General features: G+C 32.1%; 1 protein-coding gene across 1 annotated transcript; it reads left to right on the top strand.

Moving 5' to 3' along the window:
• The first annotated feature begins 1,412 nt into the window (after positions 1-1,412).
• LOC135928174 (protein wntless homolog) lies at positions 1,413-21,516 on the top strand. Its single transcript, XM_065464543.1, has 11 exons — positions 1,413-1,555; positions 2,941-3,164; positions 7,860-7,965; positions 8,039-8,166; positions 8,341-8,496; positions 8,823-9,057; positions 11,328-11,455; positions 15,781-15,878; positions 16,244-16,451; positions 17,119-17,383; positions 21,241-21,516. The coding sequence occupies exons 1-11, from the start codon at positions 1,450-1,452 to the stop codon at positions 21,381-21,383; spliced, it is 1,797 nt and encodes a 598-aa protein (XP_065320615.1). The 5' UTR covers positions 1,413-1,449; the 3' UTR covers positions 21,384-21,516.
• Positions 21,517-22,401: the final 885 nt, after the last annotated feature.

Genomic DNA, 22,401 nt, shown 5'->3' on the forward strand with positions numbered 1-22,401 from the left:
TTTATGTTTAATTATATAAATAAAAATAATTTTGACAACCCTAATTTTTTAATATTGGGGCTAATTTTAAAATGGAAGTGCTTTAGAACAAAACACTGCTAGCGACGCGTCTGCGTTATACATAGATTAATTGTAAAATGTCGGTACTAAAAAAGAGACATGGTCTTAATGATATATATAGTTAAAGTATATATGAAAGGCATCTGGCAATTAATAGAATAATTCGCCATAATTTTGAGAGGGCTTTTATTCGACATCCTGTGGCCTATTTAATTTATCATCAGATGATGGACTGAGGCCGATTTAGCCCCTATATTACATATCATTTTCTAGAGGCAAAAATTTATACATACCCTCTACCATAAAATTACGTTTTTGCTTATACTGGTACTCCCTTTATTACATTTAAGTATAACTTATATTATCAATACTCTACTACCAACTATCAATAAATTCTGAATATAAAAGGTTTATTTTTAAAAAAATGGATTAAATTAAAAAAAAAATTCCTCATTTGCAATGAATGCATAATTATAGTGTATTGTTTGGAATTAATATGAGTTTGGTGATAGAATATCTAACCCTTTCAAATTAATTATAAAGGAAAGTTGAAATTTTTCAGAAATGAGTTTTATTTGAAAAATAATGACTATGATTGTAAGCAATATATAGATTTGGTAAATGTTTAACAATATCATTGTTAAATGTTTAAAAATATCATTGTGTTATAATATATCTATAATAAAAGTATCTAATATTTTATAGCAATATATTTTACTTCATTTAATCTTAAAATTTAATTGATAATCCCCTAGCCCCCCCCCCCCCCCAATAAATTTATTCTAACCCTTACATGTGCCCCTAAATACCTATACTCTATCCTTTTTAAAAAATGGAAGCAAGCACCTAACCCCCACCCAGCTCATGTTGAAGCTTTATAATGGTTTTAAGGTAGTAATGTTTTCCTTAGAAAAGTGAGTTGCTGGTGTGTTTAAATAACAGTAATTTATATTCATGATTATTTAAACACACCCTTTTAAATATAAATAAGAAATTGCGAGTTAAAAAATTTTATAACTGTAGGTAATTTTTCTCATAAATAAATACTTAATTTAGATAATATAAATCTTCCTAAATATATTACTATGATATAATTATTAAAGACTCGTTTTTATCCTGCATGCATTTGCTGAAAGGAATCTGACATTATAAGCGCATTTGCGTCTGCGAAAAATTAAACCAATGAGACCTTAATCGGATAGGTTTAAGTATATTTTTATATGCATATATAAATAAATTATTAACCTATTTTTTTCACTCATTAAAATTGTGATAATTTTTAACTTATATCAAAAAATTAGTTATTTTAGGTCGGGGTTTAGCCAAGATATCGATTTATTTTATTCATCTATCTTTATTTCATATGCTCTTTGTTTTTAAATTTTTATAATGGCTGGGACAGTATTGGAGAGATTAAGCGGCAAAAAATTAGCTATACTGTGTCTTATATTATTTATAAGTCAGATAATATGTTTTCTTATTGGAGGGTTAATAGGTAATAAATGATTTTTAAAACTACATATATGATTTTGTTGTATAAGAAACTGCACATTTTTTTATTGATTTATTTATATATATAGTAAACTAGTTATGCAAAGAAGTTAAGAATAATTTATTTTTCATAATATATTGAAGAATCATATCTGTTTAAAAGAAGACTTTAATAGTTTATAAATTTAATAAAACGACATAAATGTAAGTTTCATATTTGCTTGGGAATTGATGAAAAATATAAATCAATTCATTGTTGCCTTTTCTTCCTTCATTCTATTTTTTGAATGATCACTTGCACAATGTTCAATTTATTATTATATTTTAACCATTTCTCTGATATTAATTGCTGTTATTTGTTTTATGATTCCATTTTAAATTGTAGAAAACTGCTCGGTTCAGCCTGCAAATATTTTTTAAAAGTTTATTGATCTAGCCCAATATTTTTTTGCCTGACCTCTAAAATAATTTTGCATAAATTGTTGCCTATATTTTCTATTTATTTTATAAGTGGCACAGGACATATAAAAAAAATAGGCTTTTAGTTCATCCAATCATCAAACTATCTTATTAAAAAAAAGCATTTTACCTTATCTTAGGAATGAGTCTTGGCACCATTTCCTACAAATATATCTTATTTTTGTCAATATCTTTACTCAAAAAATAAACCAAATACTTTATCTTTTATATTGCCTTGGTTATGATGAAGATAATTTACATAATATTATTAACACCAGCACTAATTTCTAATTTGAGAATAAATTTAATAGACCAGTAAAAGATAAGAGTGGAAAGAATAAATGAAATGAGATGTGTTGATATATTTAGTTTTGAAAACTTGATTTTATATTTTGATTTTATTTATATAATACATTTATATAGATGTCAGATTTAGACATTGAACAATTCATAGAACAAAAATAATTATAATATAATAATAATAAAATAAAGTAATGGCTAATGACTAAATTTAAAGTGTAGGCATATTTTTTGAATAGTAATGCATTTACCCAATTTTTTGGGGAAAGTACATATTAAATAATTATTTTTGAATTAATATTTATTTTGAAAGTTGAAAAGGTATTATTAAGCAGTGGGCCAGATTATGACAACTTGGCCAGGTCAAAAAACCTAAATGAAAAATTTTCACAGGCCAAGATGACGACCTCTACTATATGCAGCATATATTTTTAATTGGTTAAGTTTAAAAATAGGGGTATAATGATTGTTATCCAAATTGATGCTATCTTTGATAAATATTTCTAGAAGTGATAATATTTAATTTGATTAGAAATATATTTTCTTTTAGTACCATTGTTGATTTAATATTTATTTTAGAGTTTGTACCTCTTTAGAAAAATATATATTGATTATTTTTTTCTATTTTAGCTCCAGAACCTTCAAACGTGCAACAAATTTTAGCCACAACATGCTTTGACAAGAATAAGCTTTTTTCGAACTCTGGCAACAATGGAAGTTTCATATATCTTAGACCATCTCAGAAGTCTAATTGTATCCCCTTTGACTTGGACGAATTTACTAGTGACGAGGAGTTGACCAAATATTCTACAAAGCATAACATACAAGCAGACAATGTTATATTTGTTTTCCAGGTTTCTTATATATATATATCATTTTTTTTATCAAGATTGGATTTAGGAGAGGCTTTTCTTCCCCATCAAATGCTTTTGGGTCTTGACCCCCCCCCCATTCACTATTACTAAAAAGCTACTGAGGTTTTTTTATAAGTTTATTTATATCTATATAAATAGAAAAAATATAATTAAAAAATTTCAATTATATGTTTGAAAAATAAGTGGAAAACAAGATAAGGATGTATCATGGCGACAAATATATAACTATTTTTACTGCGTTAGCTCTAATCGTAAAATTTTGGGAGTGGTGGCACGTTGGGGGAAGAGTGAATAACTGTTTTGTTGAAATTTATCTCTAGTCCAACTCTATGACTCAATGTCTCAAATAGGTACAGTATTTTTAGTTTCTCCTATCACAACAATGTCATTTGCATATGATATTTTATTTTCTAAACCTATTATCTCAATTTGTCCCTATATCTACTAGATCGGCTGCAGTGCTTCTTTAATGATTTTATTTATTATGAAACAAGAGTGGCGATAGAGTAAGTTCCTTAGTATAGACTCCTTACCCCCCCCCTCTCTTTTTTTTACCTTCAGCCTCATTGTGGCGGGGGAGTGGCAACGTCTTTTGGCGGCAAATGGAGGTCTAAAAGGTTCCCTGTGATCTGGGTCTAGAATAGGATCACCGTCTTCTCGACGGGGTGTAAAAACCACTTAAAGAGGTTGATGTCAGGAAGGGCATCCGATTGTAAAAACCTTGCTACAAAAATTTCCCTATGGTTACAACAAAGCATGGGCGGGGTACAGCCCAAAGTACCCCGTGGGCCTCCTCATCCGCCTACGACAAAAAGAAGGATGGGAAACCTGGTGGAACCACTATTCATGAAAATGAAACCTATGACGGCCATAAACGACCTGATAAAAAGTGGAGAAACCAGTTTACGGGTGATCGAGTTAGGGTCGCGACATGGAATGTTGGGAGTATGACAGGAAGAGCGGGAGAAGTCGTCGATGTATTGCACAGAAGACATATAGATGTGTGCTGCATACAGGAGACTAGATGGAAAGGAAATGGGACCAGAATGATTGGCAAGACTAGCGAAAAGTATAAATTCTTTTGGCAAGAAGGTAATGATGGTAAGGCTGGAGTTGGGGTATTGGTTGCGGAGAAATTGGTAGACAAAGTAGTCGAAGTGAGAAGGCTAGACAACCAGATAATGGTTATCAAGATGATTAATGGTAGAAAGCTATATAATATGATCTCGGCATATGTTCCTCAGGTTGGAAGAAGTGAAGAAGAGAAAGATGTATTTTGGGACAGTCTATTGGGGGTGACATCGAGACTGGCAAATGAAGAGGGGATTATCCTGGCTGGCGATCTGAATGGACATGTGGGAGCGAGTAGTGAGGGTTATGAAGGAGTACATGGAGGGTTCAGTTACGGCATGAGAAATTTGGAAGGAGAGAGGATTTTAGAATTTAGTGATGCTATGGATATGATTGTTTGTAATACAATGTTTAAGAAAGAATCAGAGAAGCTGGTGACTTATAAGTCGGGTAGTACCAAAAGTGTTGTGGATTACTTGTTATTAAGGAGATGTGATCGGTGTATAATAAAAAATGTGAAAGTGATACCAGGAAAGGAATGTATAAATCAGCATCGACTAGTTGTAGGAGATCTCACTCTTAAAGGTGCCAGGGTCACTAAAAGAAAGTTTGTCCCAAGGCTGAAGGTTTGGAAATTGAAGGAGGTGAATGCTAGACGTCAATTCAATATGGCATTGGCGATTAGGGAGGCGGAGGTGGCACAAGCATCTGGGGTGAATGACAAGTGGGAAGCCATGAAGAAAGCTTGGGTAATGACAACTGAGGAGGTATGTGGATGGACAAAAGGGCCGCCTAGACATAAGGAGACTTGGTGGTGGAGCCCGGAGGTAGCGAAAGCCGTGGATGAGAAACGGAGGTGTTTCAAAGTATGGTATAATAGCAAAGAAAATAGTGATAATGATATTTACAAGATGGCTAAAAGAAATGCTAAGAAATTAATAGCGAAGACTCAAGAAGAAAAAAGACACGAGTTTGCTAAAGAAATGGAATGCGCTGATGGAATTGGAAACATGGTTAGAATGGCAAAACAGATGTCAAAAAAGAGGCAGGATGTGATAGGTGTAAAGTGTTTGAAAAATATGGAAGGAAAAATGACGATTGATAGTAGTGGTATTAAGAATACCTGGAAGATTTACATGAAAGGACTTTTGAATGAAGAAAATGAATGGAATAATAATATTAGTTGTGCAAAGGTAGAAGGTCCAGGGTGTAAATTTGGCAAGGACGAGATAAGGAGAGCAGTGAAAAAGATGAAGAAAGGGAAGGCATCGGGTTTAACGATGGTGGTATCAGAGATGTTTAAAGGTTCTGATGATTTAGGGATTGAATGGTTAATGAATTTAGCAAATCAGATTGTCACAGAAGGTACTATTCCCGAGGACTGGCGAAGAAGTATAATTATCCCAGTATACAAGGGGAAAGGTGATCCTTTAGATTGTGGGTCTTACAGAGCTATTAAACTCTTGGAACATGCAATGAAAGTATTTGAGAGAGTGTTAGAAAAGCGGATAAGGGAAAAATCGAAATTGATGAAATGCAGTTTGGTTTTACATCGGGAAAAGGCACGACAGATGCAATTTTTGTGGTGAGACAAATTCAGGAGAAGTATCTTGCGAAGGAAAAGAAACTCTATTATGCGTTGTTGATTTGGAGAAAGCATTTGATAGGGTGCCGCGTGAGATTACAAGATGGGCCTTGAGAAAATCCGGTGTGGAGGAATGGTTAGTTACCGCAGTGATGGCAATGTATGTTGGAGCACAAACAGCAGTACTGACGGATTATGGTGATAGTGACAGCTTTGAGGTGAAGGTAGGACTTCATCAAGGATCCGTGCTGAGTCCATTTTTATTTATCTTAGTAATGGATGTGGTGGCTAGAGAAATGCGTGAAGGACTTCCCTGGAAGATATTATATGCAGATGACCTTGTATTAATGGCAAACAGTGAGGGAGAATTGAGGGATAAAGTTAGTAAATGGAAGATGACTATGGAAGCAAAGGGCCTGAAAATGAATGCATCAAAAACAAAGGTGATGATTGGTGGGGAAAATCTAAAGATAGAAGAATCAGGTAAGTGGCCTTGTGGTGTATGTGGGAAAGGAGTTGCTAGAAATTCTATCCAATGCACCAGATGCCAGAAATGGGTACATAAAAGATGTAGTGGGAAAAAAGGCAGTTTGATGTTAGAAAGAATGACCTTTATTTGTAAAACATGCATGAAAGGGATACATAATAATGATAACCTAAAAAATGGTGGTCTGGATATTGGCAATGGGTTAACCCTAGAAAAAGTGAATAAGTTTTGTTATTTAGGTGATATGCTAAACGCAGATGGTGGTGTAGATTCTGCTGTTGTTGCAAGGATCAGACAAGCTTGGAAGAAGTTCAGAGAGATGTCGTCTATTCTTACAAATAAAAAAGTATCTCTGAAGTTAAAGGGGAAAGTTTACGTAAGCTGTGTGAGGAGTTGTTTAGTTTATGGCGGTGAAACATGGGCAATGAAAGCAATTCACGAAGCCAAATTAGAAAGAACAGAGATGAGGATGGTTAGATGGATGTGTGGGGTATCTCTGAGAAAGAGAAAAACTAGCAAGGAATTGCGAGCAAGATTAGGTATAGAAATGATTGGTATGGTAATGCGACGAAATAGACTAAGATGGTTTGGGCATGTGGAACGTATGACAAGAGATGACTGGGTAAAGAGATGCACAATGATGGAAGTAGGAGGATCAAAACCTAGAGGAAGACCCAAGATGACGTGGACAAATGTGATAGCGGCGGATATGAGAAGCTTGAATCTTACAAGTATTGATGCTCAGGACCGTCAAAAATGGAAAAGAAAAATCAGAGGGAAAACTGGCTAAACCTGGAAATCGCCATAAAACGGAGAAGAAGAAGAAAAAGAAGAAGACGTTTAAGCAACATTTTTCGAAATTTTACGTGTAAATGCAGTTTGCCCACAAAAGTATAGAGAGATCCTCATATCTTATTTGGTTATATCCCCTTTTCGCTTTTCTCGTCGTCGACCATTGTATATATGAGATTTCCACACGATTCCCTTAATGGAATTTTATATATCTTCTATAGTCTTCTTTACCTTCATCTTATATAGTAGGTCAGATTAAATTTTAGGAATCGATGCTGGCCATTCAAAATACTGATCCAACGTATCGGGGCGATGATTACCGTTTAAAAATATCGGATCTGGCCGATACTTCCAAAATCCAATTCAATATTTTTATTTGTCTTGGGTCATTTTGTGATTGTAAATTTATTAAATATAGTTCAAGGATAGATGGTAAATATATAAATGAAATAAATTCAGTATCGGTAACAATTTATGGAGGCAGAGTACACACGTGACTAAGATATGCACACTGTATATCAATCCACGGTGCTATTACCTAGAGTCACTTTCTCACTTTATTTAAAAATATAGTCTTGCTTGTTTTTTTAAGATGTGTCCTAAATCTGGTTTAAAAATTCGCAAAAACAAAAAAACTTTCAAAAGTTTTTAAATTTTAATTTACAAAAAAAAGAAAGAATTGAAATGTTTTATTTTTCTCTTATATACATTTATTTTTAATGTTTGATATACCATAAAGCTACCTTTGCCTAAAGATAGGATGGACTTGGACATGTCCAGATGGTTTAATTCAATGCTCACGTTGCTAATGGTAGATATCGAATATCGAAAAGACATCGAATTGAGTGAATTTAAAAAAAAAATATATATACGCATATATTAATACTTATATTTATTAATCTCCTGTTATGTGAATAGCCTCAAAATATATAAGGATAGAAGCCAAATTGGCCTACAGAAATAAGAGAGACAAACCTGATCAATGGACACTTATGGCTCACTCTTTACAAGATCGATTACTCAAATGCCACATCGACGAAAATTCTGTAAAAAATGGCCCCTTTTTTTCTTTTTTACCTTTCCTTACTAAAGTTAATTGGCATAAAATTTTAAATTCCAACCCTTGATTCTATAACCCTAAATTTTAATATTCTTGTCTATTTACCCCTCCCCTCGACGACCTTTAAATGTTTTTCATAATGAAACCTAAATAAACCCAGAAAATCGAAGGATATTACTACAACTGTTCTACTCTCCCATTCTTCGAGCTCGGGAACGTTCACCACGATTTCTACCTCGTTAACCTCAGGCTTCCTACCCACCCGGGTTCCGATATCAACACTGCCATCGGTAAAATCAAGGATATTTGGCTTGTGGTAAAATCCAATTTTCTCATATTTCTTTTTTTTTGTACGAATGAAAATTCCAGAAAATAAAGGTTTCGGATATCTGGTTCCGAATAATATTTTTGAGAATGTCGGTTCTAGTACCGGTTTTTGAAAATATTTAAAAGGTGGTTCTTTTACCGTTTTTAGGCTCGACCCGGTTTCCTCGAGTTTTAGTTTTGGTAAGCCATATTTTTTTAAAAAATGTCACTCAAGAATACTAACTAGTAAAATAAGAAAAGGAATGTAATAAAAAAATAAAAGTGTTATTATGCCTCATTTAAATATAAATAATCGCTAAAAAAAATTCCTTCCAGGAAATTCATCAAAATGGAGGTTTTACCCGAGTTTGGTTCTCGCTCAAGATAGTTTGGTTTCCGGTCATCTTAGCATTGACCATATGGTTCTGGAACAGGGTCGTAACGAGTTCTGGCTTAAATGACGGGAAACGCTCGGAGACCTACGAAAGCGGAAGCGTGGCTGTTAAGAGCTCCCCTAGTTTATTGGAGTACACTATACTCGCGCTGGCTTCGGCGATGACTTTGTTGAATAGTAATATTTATTTATCTTAGAATTAATGTATTTTAAAAAAAAATCTTTTATATTGATAAAGGTTACAAAGATTACAGCTACAAAAATATTTACTAATACGAAGTATGAACGATTCCTTTTACTTTGGATGAACTTTGAACGTGAACGCGTTTCTTTCTTTTTTTTTGATGAACGCGTTCATTTTTTACGTTCGTTCAATTATAGATAATCTTCTTGATTTTATTCTTTGTTTTGAAAAATTTTTTATTTGCAGCACATGCGTGCGACAGGGCTTAACAAAAATTTGGGCAGCACTTCCGTGCGTCTGGTCGTAATGTAAAATGTAAGCGCGAAGGTCGCTTACAGATGAGAGCAATATCTCTAACTCTCTTTTTAGATTCAGCCGCCTCACTTAAGGAGATTTTGGTAATCTCTTTTTTTATATTCATCTGCCTCGCTTAAGAGGACTTTGGTAGTTCTTTTAACCCTTCGCGCATATAATACATACTCTTCTTCTCGTGAATATTCAGAGCGGCTGAAGCAAGATTTTCAGTTATTAAGCATGAAGCGTTGACTGATAAAGTGTTATCTGATTGGACAAAGATTTATGATATATACATATCATAAACTACTGGCACACCTGTTTAAAAGGATAATAAGGGGTTGACATTGATGTAGATAAATCTGAGGTCGATGTCCATTTTGCATTCCTTCTGTTTGGTAAAACTAGCCTAGACACCCACCCCCTCCCACCTCGGCTACTCGTCTTGTGCCTGTGGTGGATACAAATTGGATTGGAGACCTTTCCCGGGACATATCACGGGTTATTTGGTTCTCCAACCTAAGTGTGCATCTGTTCTAGACATCCCCCTGGAATGACATTGAAAGCAGATTCTGGTATCCCCTTCCCTGGGTCGGGGCACAGGCGAAGATGGTAACCTTGGTCGTGGTAGCCCGTTTCGTTTTCTCTTTGGAATAATGCTAAGTCTCACCTTTATTTCATCAAAAAACCATGGCTTGTATACTGCCATCGATTTAAGATAAATAAGATTCTGATATGATGGCGACAAAGTATATTGTGTTACTTTATCTTCAATCTACCAAAATAACTTTATTAATAAACAAAAACTAATTATGTAATTTAAATAATTATATTGCATCCTTATTTGATTTTTAATCGTACAACAATTTGGAAATAAAAAATATTAATTTAATATTTATAGACATTTTTTAAGAAATGGGCTATTTTTTAATCAGCTGTTTCCTTTATCAAATTTGAATATTTCTGTCCTTTACTCTAATTTATTAATTTGAATATTATTATCTATAGAATAGTGTAAGCATGGATATTGTTATTTCATCATCATTCAACCTATTCTGAATTTTCAGAATCATATGAATTAACATTACCATTGCCCCAAATATGATAAATACTTAACAGTAAAAATCAGTATATTCAATAAACTAATTCTATCCTTACCAAATGTAAAATGTGTCCAAAAAAGTATAATATCGGTTTCATAATCTTCAAGTTCTAATTTAAAGAGATAGTAATATTTATTATTTTATATGATATGACTATAAGTATCCTGTTAATAATTTATTTTAGATTGTTGTATTTCATAAGCCTTCATTTATTGTTAGCTATATATTATATGAAATTCTGCTATTATTCCTAAGTTTCTATCTAAGGTCTATATTTTAGTAGGTGAACACAATAAATATTATAAATTTATACATTATTTTATTAATAATTAATTTTATGTGGCATATAAAAATTTTTTATATATTAAAAATTAATAAGAATTTTTTTTTTATTACTTAAAATTAATTTATTTTAAGCATGGCTGGATATAGTATTAATTTATATTAAATTAAAGTTTTGAACGAGCGTGAACGCCTTCATGAACGTCCTTTTTTTGAACGTGTGAAGTCGTTCGATTTTTGTAAATGAACACTGAACGCCAACGCGTTCGATTTTTTAAGAGATGTTTACAGCTCTAAACAAATAAATTACATTTTATTCATAGAAATGTAATTTAAAAAAAAATAAAATAATAGTATATATTCTTGCTAAAAGGTATTATTTTATATTCGAATATGCTTTTTATTATAGGTAAGAAAGAAAAGGAAAATAAGAAATAGAGAAAGAAATAGAAGAAAAAAAAGAAAGAAATAGAAGAAAGAAAGAAAAGGCAATAGGAATCCTTACATTTATCATCGGGAATTATGAAATTAATACGCAAAAGAAACTTTAAAAAATTAAATGCGATTTTAAAAAATAATAAAAGTGCCGGTAGACGTATTCTCGCTGTGGTTCGACATGCCTTACATGCTCTTCTTCGGCGACATCCGTCAAGGGATATTTTACGTTGTCCTCTTCGTGTTCTGGATCATTTTCTGCGGGGAACACCTCATAGTATATCACGATTTAAATATATTTTTTTTATCATATTCTTCTTTATCGTTTCCAGGTTTATCGTGGAGCCCTCTCTCCACACGATCTTGGGCGTCGCTAATTGTAAGACCCATTTTTCTCACGTCACCCGGTTATCCCTCCCATCAACGTCTTCGTTGGTATTCCTCGAGTCCTTGATCCCATTACTTCCTACGAAGTGCATCTCAAACCATTTCAGTCTATTTTTTTTTCTCAGCACGACCTCCGATCGCTTCTATACAAATTCTTCCCTGCAATTCGTTGCTTGTTTTTCTCTCTCGTAGACACCCCACGCATCTTCGTTCTTTCCCGGGTTATCTCCATGCGTCGCTTTCATTACCCACGTTTTGCCACTATAGACTCAGCTTCTCACACAGTTTATGCTAAACTTTTCAGTGTTCTTACCTGTTAGAATAGAAACATCTCTCGAAACTTCTTTCGCGCATATTATCTCACTCTTGCAACAACATCCGAATCAATACCTCCACCTACGTTTAACATTACACTCCAAATAACTGAACCATTTTTATTCCTCATCTGATCTTTCTATAAGTTGGTAATTCGGGTTTTTTTGGAAATAAAAATGTTAAATCATAAATTTATATTTCGGGAAAGCTTGAGTTCGGGCTCTTGTCCATGACTTAATTTCTCAACTCGTTCAAAACCTTATGGGGAGGGTGGGGGGTCTTGACTTCCCAGTGTCGACGGGCACTGCTCTGAACTATTTTGTTAGCTAAATGGATTTTGGTAAAGCTAAAAATTCGCCCCCCAATCAACCCTGTTATTTGTTCAATCAAAATCAGCGAAATTAAATATTTGATTTTACTCTACTTTTTTTTTAAAAAATAATATTTTGCCTTCCATTCTTGTAGTTACAATATGTTCTTAAACGGACACGCTTTTGAACTTAATATATATATATATACATACCAGAGGACATTTATCAAAGTTTTACGATTAGTTGAGAATAAGGCAGATGATTTTTTTAACGAGGAATTTATAAATAAAATGAATTACGAATGAAGGAGTTTTGAGAATCGTTACAATTGAAGCCACATTTGTTATTATTTATTTTTAGCATTTTTTTATATTTAGAGATGCGTCTATGTGTATGATTTGTTGTAAAACATTTCCATATATTTGTAACGACTTTCTTATAAAATTGTTTCACTCGCTATAATTAGTATAAAAAAATAAGATATCGATAACATACAATTTATTTTTTAAAAGAAAGTTGTTACAAATGTATGGAAATATTTTACAACGAATTCATATTGATACTATATTGCACCGTGAAAATTGTGGATGTTATTTTTTTTTTCTATAATTTATTAAAATTTTAATATATAACAATAAATAAATTTGCTTTTTTTATTAGGAACAAATTTATTATATATTTGTTATGATGGAATATTAACGTTACTCAAGAATAACTATATTTATATAGGATTGACCTATACAATATTTTGGGATAATAACCGTCATACGTAAAAAATATTTTTGATAAATTGAATCGTTGAGTTTGCTAAAAAAAAATTTGAAGGGTAAATTGTTAAACTAACCATCAGGGATGTGAACCCTCCTTCTAAAAAAATGGGTTCGGTTTTGTGTTTTGGGTTAAGTGAAAAATCTCTGAACCCGGTTCGGTTTTAGGTGGGTTCAGGGTTCGGAGATCAAAAAAAAACGACTTGTTAAAATTAGTTCAAATAAACAGAAACATCATTTTTTTTTAAAAAAAAATTATTTTAATTAGTATTGCCATAAAAATAATTTATCATTATAGTGATTTTGTACTGATCCACAAACAACAATATCCTAAAATAGATATTATTATATATTATCATCATTTATATTAAAAAAACTTTTAAAATCTGCGTTTGCTGGTATAATATTTAAAAAAAATTTTTACGGAAAATGCCGACTCTTAAATATAACAAAAATGATTCCACGAAAAAAAAATGATCAAAAAATCTTTCTTTTTTTTTGGAATAAAAAAAAACAATTGTTTTAAATAGGAAATCTTTTTATAAATTAAAATAGTATATTTTTTTTTCCGGTCATGGGTTACTTTATTAGAATATTTACTGATATGATATGTTGTCAAAATGTGGTAGCAAATAATTAATTTTTATAAAAGGTGAAAAATGTAGAAATAAAATTTACGGGAAAGGATAGGGGATTAAAAAAAAGGAAGCTAGGAATATGGAAGGTTATTCAATGGAAGAGATGAAACTTAGATAGTTAGAGCGAATAATGACGGTAGCAAGTCTTTGGCGTAAGAAGAGGGATTCCTTAGGCTGATCGGTTTTTTCGCGGATCCGTTTGCCTAATTCTTTGTAAAAAACGTTGAGCTTTGCTACCGAAGTGGTGAGAATAGAGCAGGCGATGGGTATGAATAAGAAAGAAGGGTCTGAGGAACTGTACTTTATGGTTTTTCGAGATTCAGCGAGGGCAATCGACGTTATGGTTAGATGGTGCATTTCGGCCAATGCAGGTGAATTCCCAAACCAGGAGCTGTCCCCTTGACCAAGGAATTAAGGACATTTCATCAGGACGTTTTCCATCGGTTCTAGTAATTCCGGTTGGTTCAAGTCTAGATGGAATGCCTCCTGATTTGAGGGCGCGTAGTATGATGTCGTTGCATTTGGTGTGCCGTGAAAAACGGCCACGACAGAAGCGACAATGAAAACAATGTCTACCCTTGCTGTCGACACTGGTTTCGCAATGTTTGCATTGGTACGGAAGAACAATTTCGCAATTGAACCGTAGTCCAATAGCAAATCTTAGCTCGTAAGCGGAGAGAAACAAATCAAGGTTGTTGGAGAATTATAATTTCCAGAAACTCGTAACCGAATCCTTGGTTCAATTGGTGAAAAACTGTGAGATCGTCCTCGTGAAGGCTCGATTTTAGGTAAGCGACGGAGCCTTCGTTGAGTAGAATATCCCAGTCTCTCTGTGAAAGTGAGGAGGGTCGTGGATTATTTGGGATAAGGGACTTGTCCCAAATAATCTGGGCTTCAGCTAATAGGGTCAGGGAAGTTAGAAAGCTGGCTAATGTGTGAGTCAGATAAAAGACGAGAGGCGATGTACTGATGGAAAGAGTTAGAGGTGAGCGTATGCCGATACCCCCAAGCTTGCATGAAAGTGATGCTTGTAAACATGAATTATGGAAATTTCAAATGATTTTAATGAGTCGGGGAATTTGAAAACTAAGGTGGATCGAAGTGCATAAAGAATTTTAGGAATGTATTAAAAGTTTTTGAGGAAAAAAAAAGCTTGATGAGGAAGGAGAAACTTAAAGATTTTTTTGAAATGAAGTAAGCTGGATGATGCGTTAGTGAATAAGTGATTGATGGATTCCAGACCACCGACTGGAGAGCCGAGATGACTGAGGGATGAGAGTTCGGTTGTGTGGAAGTTGTGAGTGAATGGAATGGAGCAATGAAATGGGCAGATCTCGGTTTTTTGTTCGTTGGGTCTTGGGTGAGAGTCCGATAGCATGGGAATGTGTTTTGATGATGGCGAGTGCCTTAGCAACCTCGTTAGGGGGACCGCAGAGTATTCCGTCGTCAATGTACCAAGTGTGCATCCATAGATTATTCCTATAATTACTAGATAAATAAAGGAACAAGACTAGACAAATCAAGGATATGAACCACGACTTCGTTCTTTGAAGAAACATGTTACGATAATTCGTAAGGAGGAATGCCTCTGCCCCTTAATGCGTTTATTATATAATCTTGTGGATATTTTTTTTAATCGACCAAACGCCAATAATAATTCCTGAAATAATGATCCAATTTATTTCTCCTTTTTTAATTTAAAAATAATTTTTCTTCATTATAATAATAATAATAATATAATTTTATCAACAAAGGGATTTATTAATATAATTTAATAAATTTTAAGAAGTGAATATATTTATAATAAAATTATTTATTCATTTTATATATAATCGCGCATATATCAGCAGAACCTATACAATAAAATTAGAGGCGCGGGAGGAAAATCTCAGAATTAGCACGTACAAAATGTGCCCATTTGTTGGAACGGAAATTCGGATATATTAATCATTCTTGACTGTTGTTCCATTTTGCTCATAATTTCCTTTTATCTGGGCGGCCTAAACGAATGAAAGAGTTTTGATAATCATTACAAACTGTAACCACTTTTGTTTTTCTTTTTCCCATTTTCTTTTACTTCGAAGTTACGTCTCATTTTTCTCGCTGATACTGGATATTTATATTTTATTGTTATTGTTATATAACTATAATACATTGCTCTAAAAATTTTTTTTTTAAAATTAGGACGACGTTCCACGTAATCGACTCTCGGCGTATTGGAAGTACTTGATAGGCGTTGGATCGGCCTGCATATTCCTATTCGTTTTTGAACTCTGCGAAAGGTTTGGCTACACACACATTCCTTCCTTATTTACATATATTTTAATGGGGTATATTCGCGCGTTATAAAATATAACAAGTTTTCTCAAAATTTGAGAAGAAATGGCTGGATTTATGAGAGAGGGTTTCATTTATGATTGGGCCAAAGTCGGTAAAGTCCCGAACAAGTATCTAATTCACTTAAAGACCAATAAATTGAGGGGGCTTTCTTTCGGACCTTTTGGTATTGGCTCGAGAAAAACGTTTTCTATAAAATGCCGGCCCGTTTAAATGCCTAAATATGGTTGGCCAGGAGTATTTTATGCTTTTATATATATATGCCAAACCAACCAATAAAAAATTTGTTTTTTAATCTGTATGCTTGAAGGGGGATAGAACTCAAGGACCCTTTTTTCAGTATATGGTCCACTGAGGCCGGTACCAGGATAGCCATATCGATCCTGTCACTCTCCGTCATTTGCATGGCGTGTTATTTAGTCATGCTTTCTCATTTGATTTACCGCGTATTCGCCAACGTTTCCAAGAAACGCTTACTCCTTCCCGCCATGAATAAGAGCGTCAAATTGAAATATCAAGTTATATTATTTTTTTGTATATACATATATAAAAAATTATTACGAATCTTATTTATTATGGTCAAGTTAGGAAGGGAGGGAGGGAATACCGCACAAGGTGGTCATCGAAATCGAAGGGAATAGTTTGATTGAGATTTCCCTTTTTTTCTCTTGCTACTTTTGAGTTGATAAGTGGTTAACGGGGGGGGGGTTAACAATGATTAGTTTAGGTGGGTTTAAAAAACGTAATTTGGAAAGCATGGAACATTCTTGCTTAAAAATTTATAGGAATTTAAAAATTTCCCGGATACCAGTTTCTAATAAAAGTGCGAATAATTCATATTGTATATTGTTTAAAATGTCTACGCGAATCATTTTAAAGGGTTAGTAATCGTCGTTTAAAAATTTATTATTAAAAACATTGCCTTTTAACAGAGTTTGAAATTAGAACACTCGAAATCGCGCCAAATTTACGAACCATTTATCCACCTATTTTTAAAAAAATATATCCTGAACCGGAACCCTTTTTAGGTTAGGTTCTAATTCAGGTTAAAATTAACGAATGGTATGATCATTGTTTATGATTACAATTTTGAGCACGAGTTCCTAAAAGGCTTTGTGGGGTGACATCATAGTCGTCACTGCGAAACAACTGTAGAAAAAAAAATAAATTATTTATAACTTTAAGGGCATCATGTACCGTTTCCGTTTTCTGATGTCGGCCACGTGCGCATGTGCGGCCATGACGGTAGCTTTCTTCCTGGCTAGTCACGTCAACGAAAATAGCTGGAAGTGGGATTTAGGCGACTCGAGATCCAAACAGCATGGCGGAGGGTATGCTCCCGCACTTCAATACGCGTCCGCGTTTTATACGGGCGTATACGGCATGTGGAACTTATACGTGGCAGCGGTGTTAGCTCTGTATGCTCCCTCCAGGAAAACCAAAATGGATGGTATATGATTATATATTTGGGAAGGTTTGATATAGGGTAATAACTTTTCGGCTCGACCTTTTTGATTTCGATAAAATTCTGTATGCTGAGAGAATATCATTTGAAAGCATCGAATCCAAAATTTTAGCTTCTTAGTACTCATAGTTCCAGAGATATCAGTGGTCAAAAGTGCCAAAAATGACCTTTTTTCGAAAAATACGATTTTCTGAAATTGAGATAAGTTAAAAAATAATAATTTTAAAAATATAAGTTATATGTCATTTTGTAACACTATTAAAGGCCTTTTATTAAATATTAAGGATTTTTTTGAAATAATATTGTTGCGGTTTTTATTAACGTTATAAATTTTAAACATAAAAATTCCAGGTGTTTCGCTTTCCAAATTTTTTTGAATTTAATATTTTCTTATTCTCTAACCTTATATCTATTCATAAAAAAATTTAAACTTGGGACAACCATGGGTTTTTTAGTTATTACGATTTAAAAAATCAAAAAATAAATATTTATTAAAAATAGATGGCGCTCCTTTATAAAACGTATTTTATTATAATAATTATTTTTTTAAACTTTTTTTCATTTTAAACATAAATAATAATATTTTCCAACATTAATATCATGAAATGAGAATATTTAGCTGCGGTTATAATCATTTTTTTTTTATAAAAAATTTTAATTTTTGAAAAATTATTTTAGAATGAAGACATAATAGATAAATTAAAATTCATGAAAGATATTACCTATTTTCGGTTTTTCATTAAATTTAGTTTTTTTGACGCCATGATAATTTCGTTTTGCGATAAATTATATGTACGCCCAGTAGCCGTTAATGGGCTAACTATTGTTAAAATATTATTTTTTGGTATGAAAAGGATATCTTGTGCAGCTGGATAAACAAAAGAATTTGCTGGTTCTTTAGGGTGATGAAAATTAATTTTTACTTCATCTCTAATTACATTCACTTCTTGTACAAATCACCAATCTAATCTCATCGATTAACAGATCCTCATTCAAAAGATCCTCACGTGGATATACTATATTCTCCACAATAAATGTTTGCTTAATTAGAATATAGTTTAGTGTTGAGTTTAGTTAAGCCAATCGGAAACACTGCATGAATTCTTTGTGTCCCGGGTATTGTGAGATAGATTTACTAAATCTCTCACTTAGCCTTATCTCTTCTTCTTCATAATCTGGTACAGTGGCATAAGAAAAATTTATATCTTTTATACGCTCTTCCGCATATTTATAAAATTTTAAATGTGTAATTATTTGATCAGTATAAGGTCTTTGTAAGCTTGCCTTGGCAACTAACCTTTTTACTGTGCCGCCTATGCCGTCGCAGGCACTTTTACCATGTGCCGTGGGAAAAAATGTCATTCTGCTTGAACACCTAAATCGATTTCGTGGTAGCAAACATTGATGAAGTTTTTCCTATTTTTATATTGAGCTGCTGAACCATCAGAAAAGCAGTGATTTTTTTCTGGTGGAGTGTCGAATTTTTTTTTTTTTTAAAAATGAATCAAATGCGATTGGAATAAATGGAATGAAACAGTATTATGAATTAACCACAAAACTTAGATTGTTTATTTGATCTCCTATTTTATAATAAATTGAGAATGGATGCAACGTGCGAAGTTGTCCAATGATAACCCTGAACTTCGTCTTGGACAATAAAGGAATAAAATTTCCGAATAGTCACAAATAATTAGATCAGTGATTATTTTTTTAAACTGTTATTAAGGTTATTGTGAAATGAACTTTGTTGATCACGAATAAAAGAATGGGCATGTGAGAATATTCATTTTATCGAAAAAATGATTAATAAATTCGTCTGAAGATTGAGAAATAGTTGCAGATTTGTTCTATCTACCGAAACCCACTGTTTAAATGTAACAAGTGCTGTATCATTTTTTATAAATAATTTTCGATGCGTTCTTTTAAGAGTGCCGAGCCAGGACATTCGTTGCAGTCACCAAAATAACAGGTGGGTAACGGGGGATTGCAAATCATTCTGCCTATAACATCTCTAGAAGTTGTTAATGTATCCTCACCATTTTCAGTCAATGTTGCTAATTCACAGCCTAAAATCATAAGTTTAATATTCTGGTGTATGCTACAAACGCGTACACTTATGTGTTCCGCTAGGCCCCTGCTAATATACAATTTTTTGGTCTTAAGCTAGCAAATTTCGAAAATCCAAATGTTAAGTTTGAATTACTCGTCTTAAAATGATTAAGAACTAACCTTTTTTGAGCGTTCACTCTTTCCCCCTTTTCAATGATAGATTATGCATTCTTTTTTTCCTGGTAATACCCTTACTAACTTCATCACTGCAAAAAAATTTTTTTTAACAATATCGACTGTTTTCTGATTGAGATATTTTGCAGGCTTTCGATTTGGAGTTGAAAGAATCCCCTTTTCTTCTAAAATGATTTTGGAATTATATGCCATATGATATGTTATTTTATTTGCGCTCCAATTAGGAGTCAGAATGGTCAGCAATTGATATTTTTTATTTTTAGATAAATTGGGATATTGTAATTTCATGTTATTGAGTATATCATTATTATCTTTCGTATCCGAATCTGGATTGTTAATTATTATATTTGTAATCGCTTTTGTTATTTTTGCTACCTATTTTTTTTGGATACTTTTTTTCTGTTAGTTTTTTTTTTCTTAATAGGAGATATTCCAATTTCATTTAAAGTTTTATATTGATTTTATCTATTGATGTTGATGCTGCGCTGTTATTTACATATTCACTATCCGAATTTATATTTTCAATTTTTTTTTGTGATAACCGTTTAACGACATTTATCACAAATATAAGTGTTCCGCCTCAATGTTTGGATATTGTGTCATCCACGTCGTTACTTTACGCAGGTTCTTTTTATAATTAAAGTGTTTAGATTCTTTAAAAGGATTTACGCATTTATATTTATACATTATAAATAATTTTAAGAAGAAAAATAATTAATATCAAAATATCTGTAAAAAAAAATTAATTAATATTAGGGTAGGTGCATGAAAACTTGCTTTTATCTTTCAATAATTAATTATTATATTTTCTTGTAGGAGATGGAATCTTAACTTAAAACTAATTTTTACAAGTTATCAATATAGCAATAATAATAACTAAGCCTATCAAACGATCTATATAATATTTTTTCCTGATAGTAATGCTGAAAAATCTTATTATTTATGTTTAAAAATGAAAAAAAAGTTTAAAACAATAATAATTATAACAAAACACGTTATTTTATAAAGGAGCGCCATCTATTTTTGAAAAAAATATTTATTTTTTGATTTTTTAAATCGTAATAACTAAAAAACCCATGGCTGTCCCAAGTTTAAAATAGAATAAGAAAATATTAAATTCAAAAAAATTTGAAAAGCGAAACACCCGGAATTTTTATGTTTAAAATTTATAACGTAAATAAAAACCGCAACAATGTTATTTCAAAAAAAATCCTTATACATAGATATTAGTTTATCAGTCCTGAACTTGGCCTGCCAAAATTTTGAGTCTAGTCCGTAAATATTTTTGTACACGTTATCCAGCCCTGCCCAGTTTTTATGAAGGAAAAAAGACATCCATCCATTTGCCTAATTATAAACTTAAATTTTTTTTTGTGAGATATAAGTCTACGACCCTAAAATTTTTTAGCCTGACATGCGGGCATCCAGGCAGACTTTTTGGAATTTTTTTATAAATCCATGAGTTTTATATTTCGTATTCGATATTTCAAATCACAGAAATCCAATATTTTTTTTGACTTTAAGTATCTCTTATGCTAAGTATTCCATGAAAAAAATTCAGTTATCTAAACTTCCTTCTTTTTTAAAACATGTTTAAGACATTTCGGAAGAACAGGAATGTATCGAAATCAACAATAATCAAAATCACTACGATACTAGTAATTCTAGTAACGCTTATTACCCCAAAAGTAACGAAATCTCCGCACTGACCTCATTCCTTAGAAAGGAGAATATTGATTAACCAATTTGAAAGATATTTATCAATTTTTTAATAGGTTATATTTTGAAAATATCATATTATTTTTTTTTATAAAATAATTTAAATTTTATAAAGTCTTTTTTAAACTGTGTATGTGTTTTTTTTAAATGTTATATAACAGTAATTATTTTGCATTTTACTGTTATTAGCTTATTTTTTTTAAATCGTGATATAATTTTTTTTTAAAAAACAAAATTATTTGTTTTTTTCAAAAGAATTTTAACCCAAATCGTTTTTTTTAAAAATAAACTATTTTATTACTGACTTATTTATATCCTTTATTTAACTCTTTTTTCCTAAAATATATATATATATATATTACAACTTATATTTTTATGAAAATATTTTTAGGTATTATAATTTATTTTATTGTAAGCATTTTATATAAAATTATTTTTTGTAATTTTGAGGATCTCATACAATTTAGTAATTATTTGAAAATCTATAAAATAAATAAATAAATAAAAAAAATACTCATTATTTGTCCAAATTATTATTTATTTTGAATAAATTTAGTTTTAACGCAATCACTAATTTTTTTTTTAAATCACTGAGACTGCGTTGTTCATTCCACATATAAATTTATGTTCCTAGTAGAATTTTCGCAGATTTTTTTTTTAAATTAGAAGTTATCCTTAAATAAATAGGCACACGATATTTCATAAATTTATAATCACAATTTATATCTCATATGCCCAAATAATTCCTTAATACATTCTATACGTTTCTCTTTTGGTGGCTAATGGAGGTCTAAAAGGTTCCCTGTGGTCTGGATCCAGAATAGGATCACCGTCTTTTCGACGGGGGTGTAGAAACCTCCTAAAGGGGTTGATGTCAGGAAGGGCAACCGATTGTAAAAACCTTGCTACAAAATTTCTTAAATGATGGGTAAACCTGGAAATCGCCATTATACGGAGAAGAAAAAGAAGATATTCTATCCGTTTTGTGGCCCCTTTTCCCAAGTTTACACCCTGTAGGCCATTTTTCCTTTTTAATCCCC

Source organism: Gordionus sp. m RMFG-2023, chromosome 4 (assembly GCF_954871325.1).
Source record: "Gordionus sp. m RMFG-2023 chromosome 4, tfGorSpeb1-WG-v2, whole genome shotgun sequence".
NCBI classification, from domain to species: domain Eukaryota; kingdom Metazoa; phylum Nematomorpha; class Gordioida; order Chordodea; family Parachordodidae; genus Gordionus; species Gordionus sp. m RMFG-2023.

What these genes read in the sequence shown, in the direction of transcription:
- LOC135928174 (XM_065464543.1), top strand. Translation starts at nt 1,450, where the DNA reads ATGGCTGGGACAGTATTGGAGAGATTAAGCGGCAAAAAATTAGCTATA. An exon ending in TCAAGGATATTTGGCTTGTG is followed by an intron (nt 8,497 to 8,822) that starts GTAAAATCCAAT and finishes AATTCCTTCCAG; the next exon opens with GAAATTCATCAAAATGGAGG. An exon ending in CAGGAAAACCAAAATGGATG is followed by an intron (nt 17,384 to 21,240) that starts GTATATGATTAT and finishes AACATGTTTAAG; the next exon opens with ACATTTCGGAAGAACAGGAA.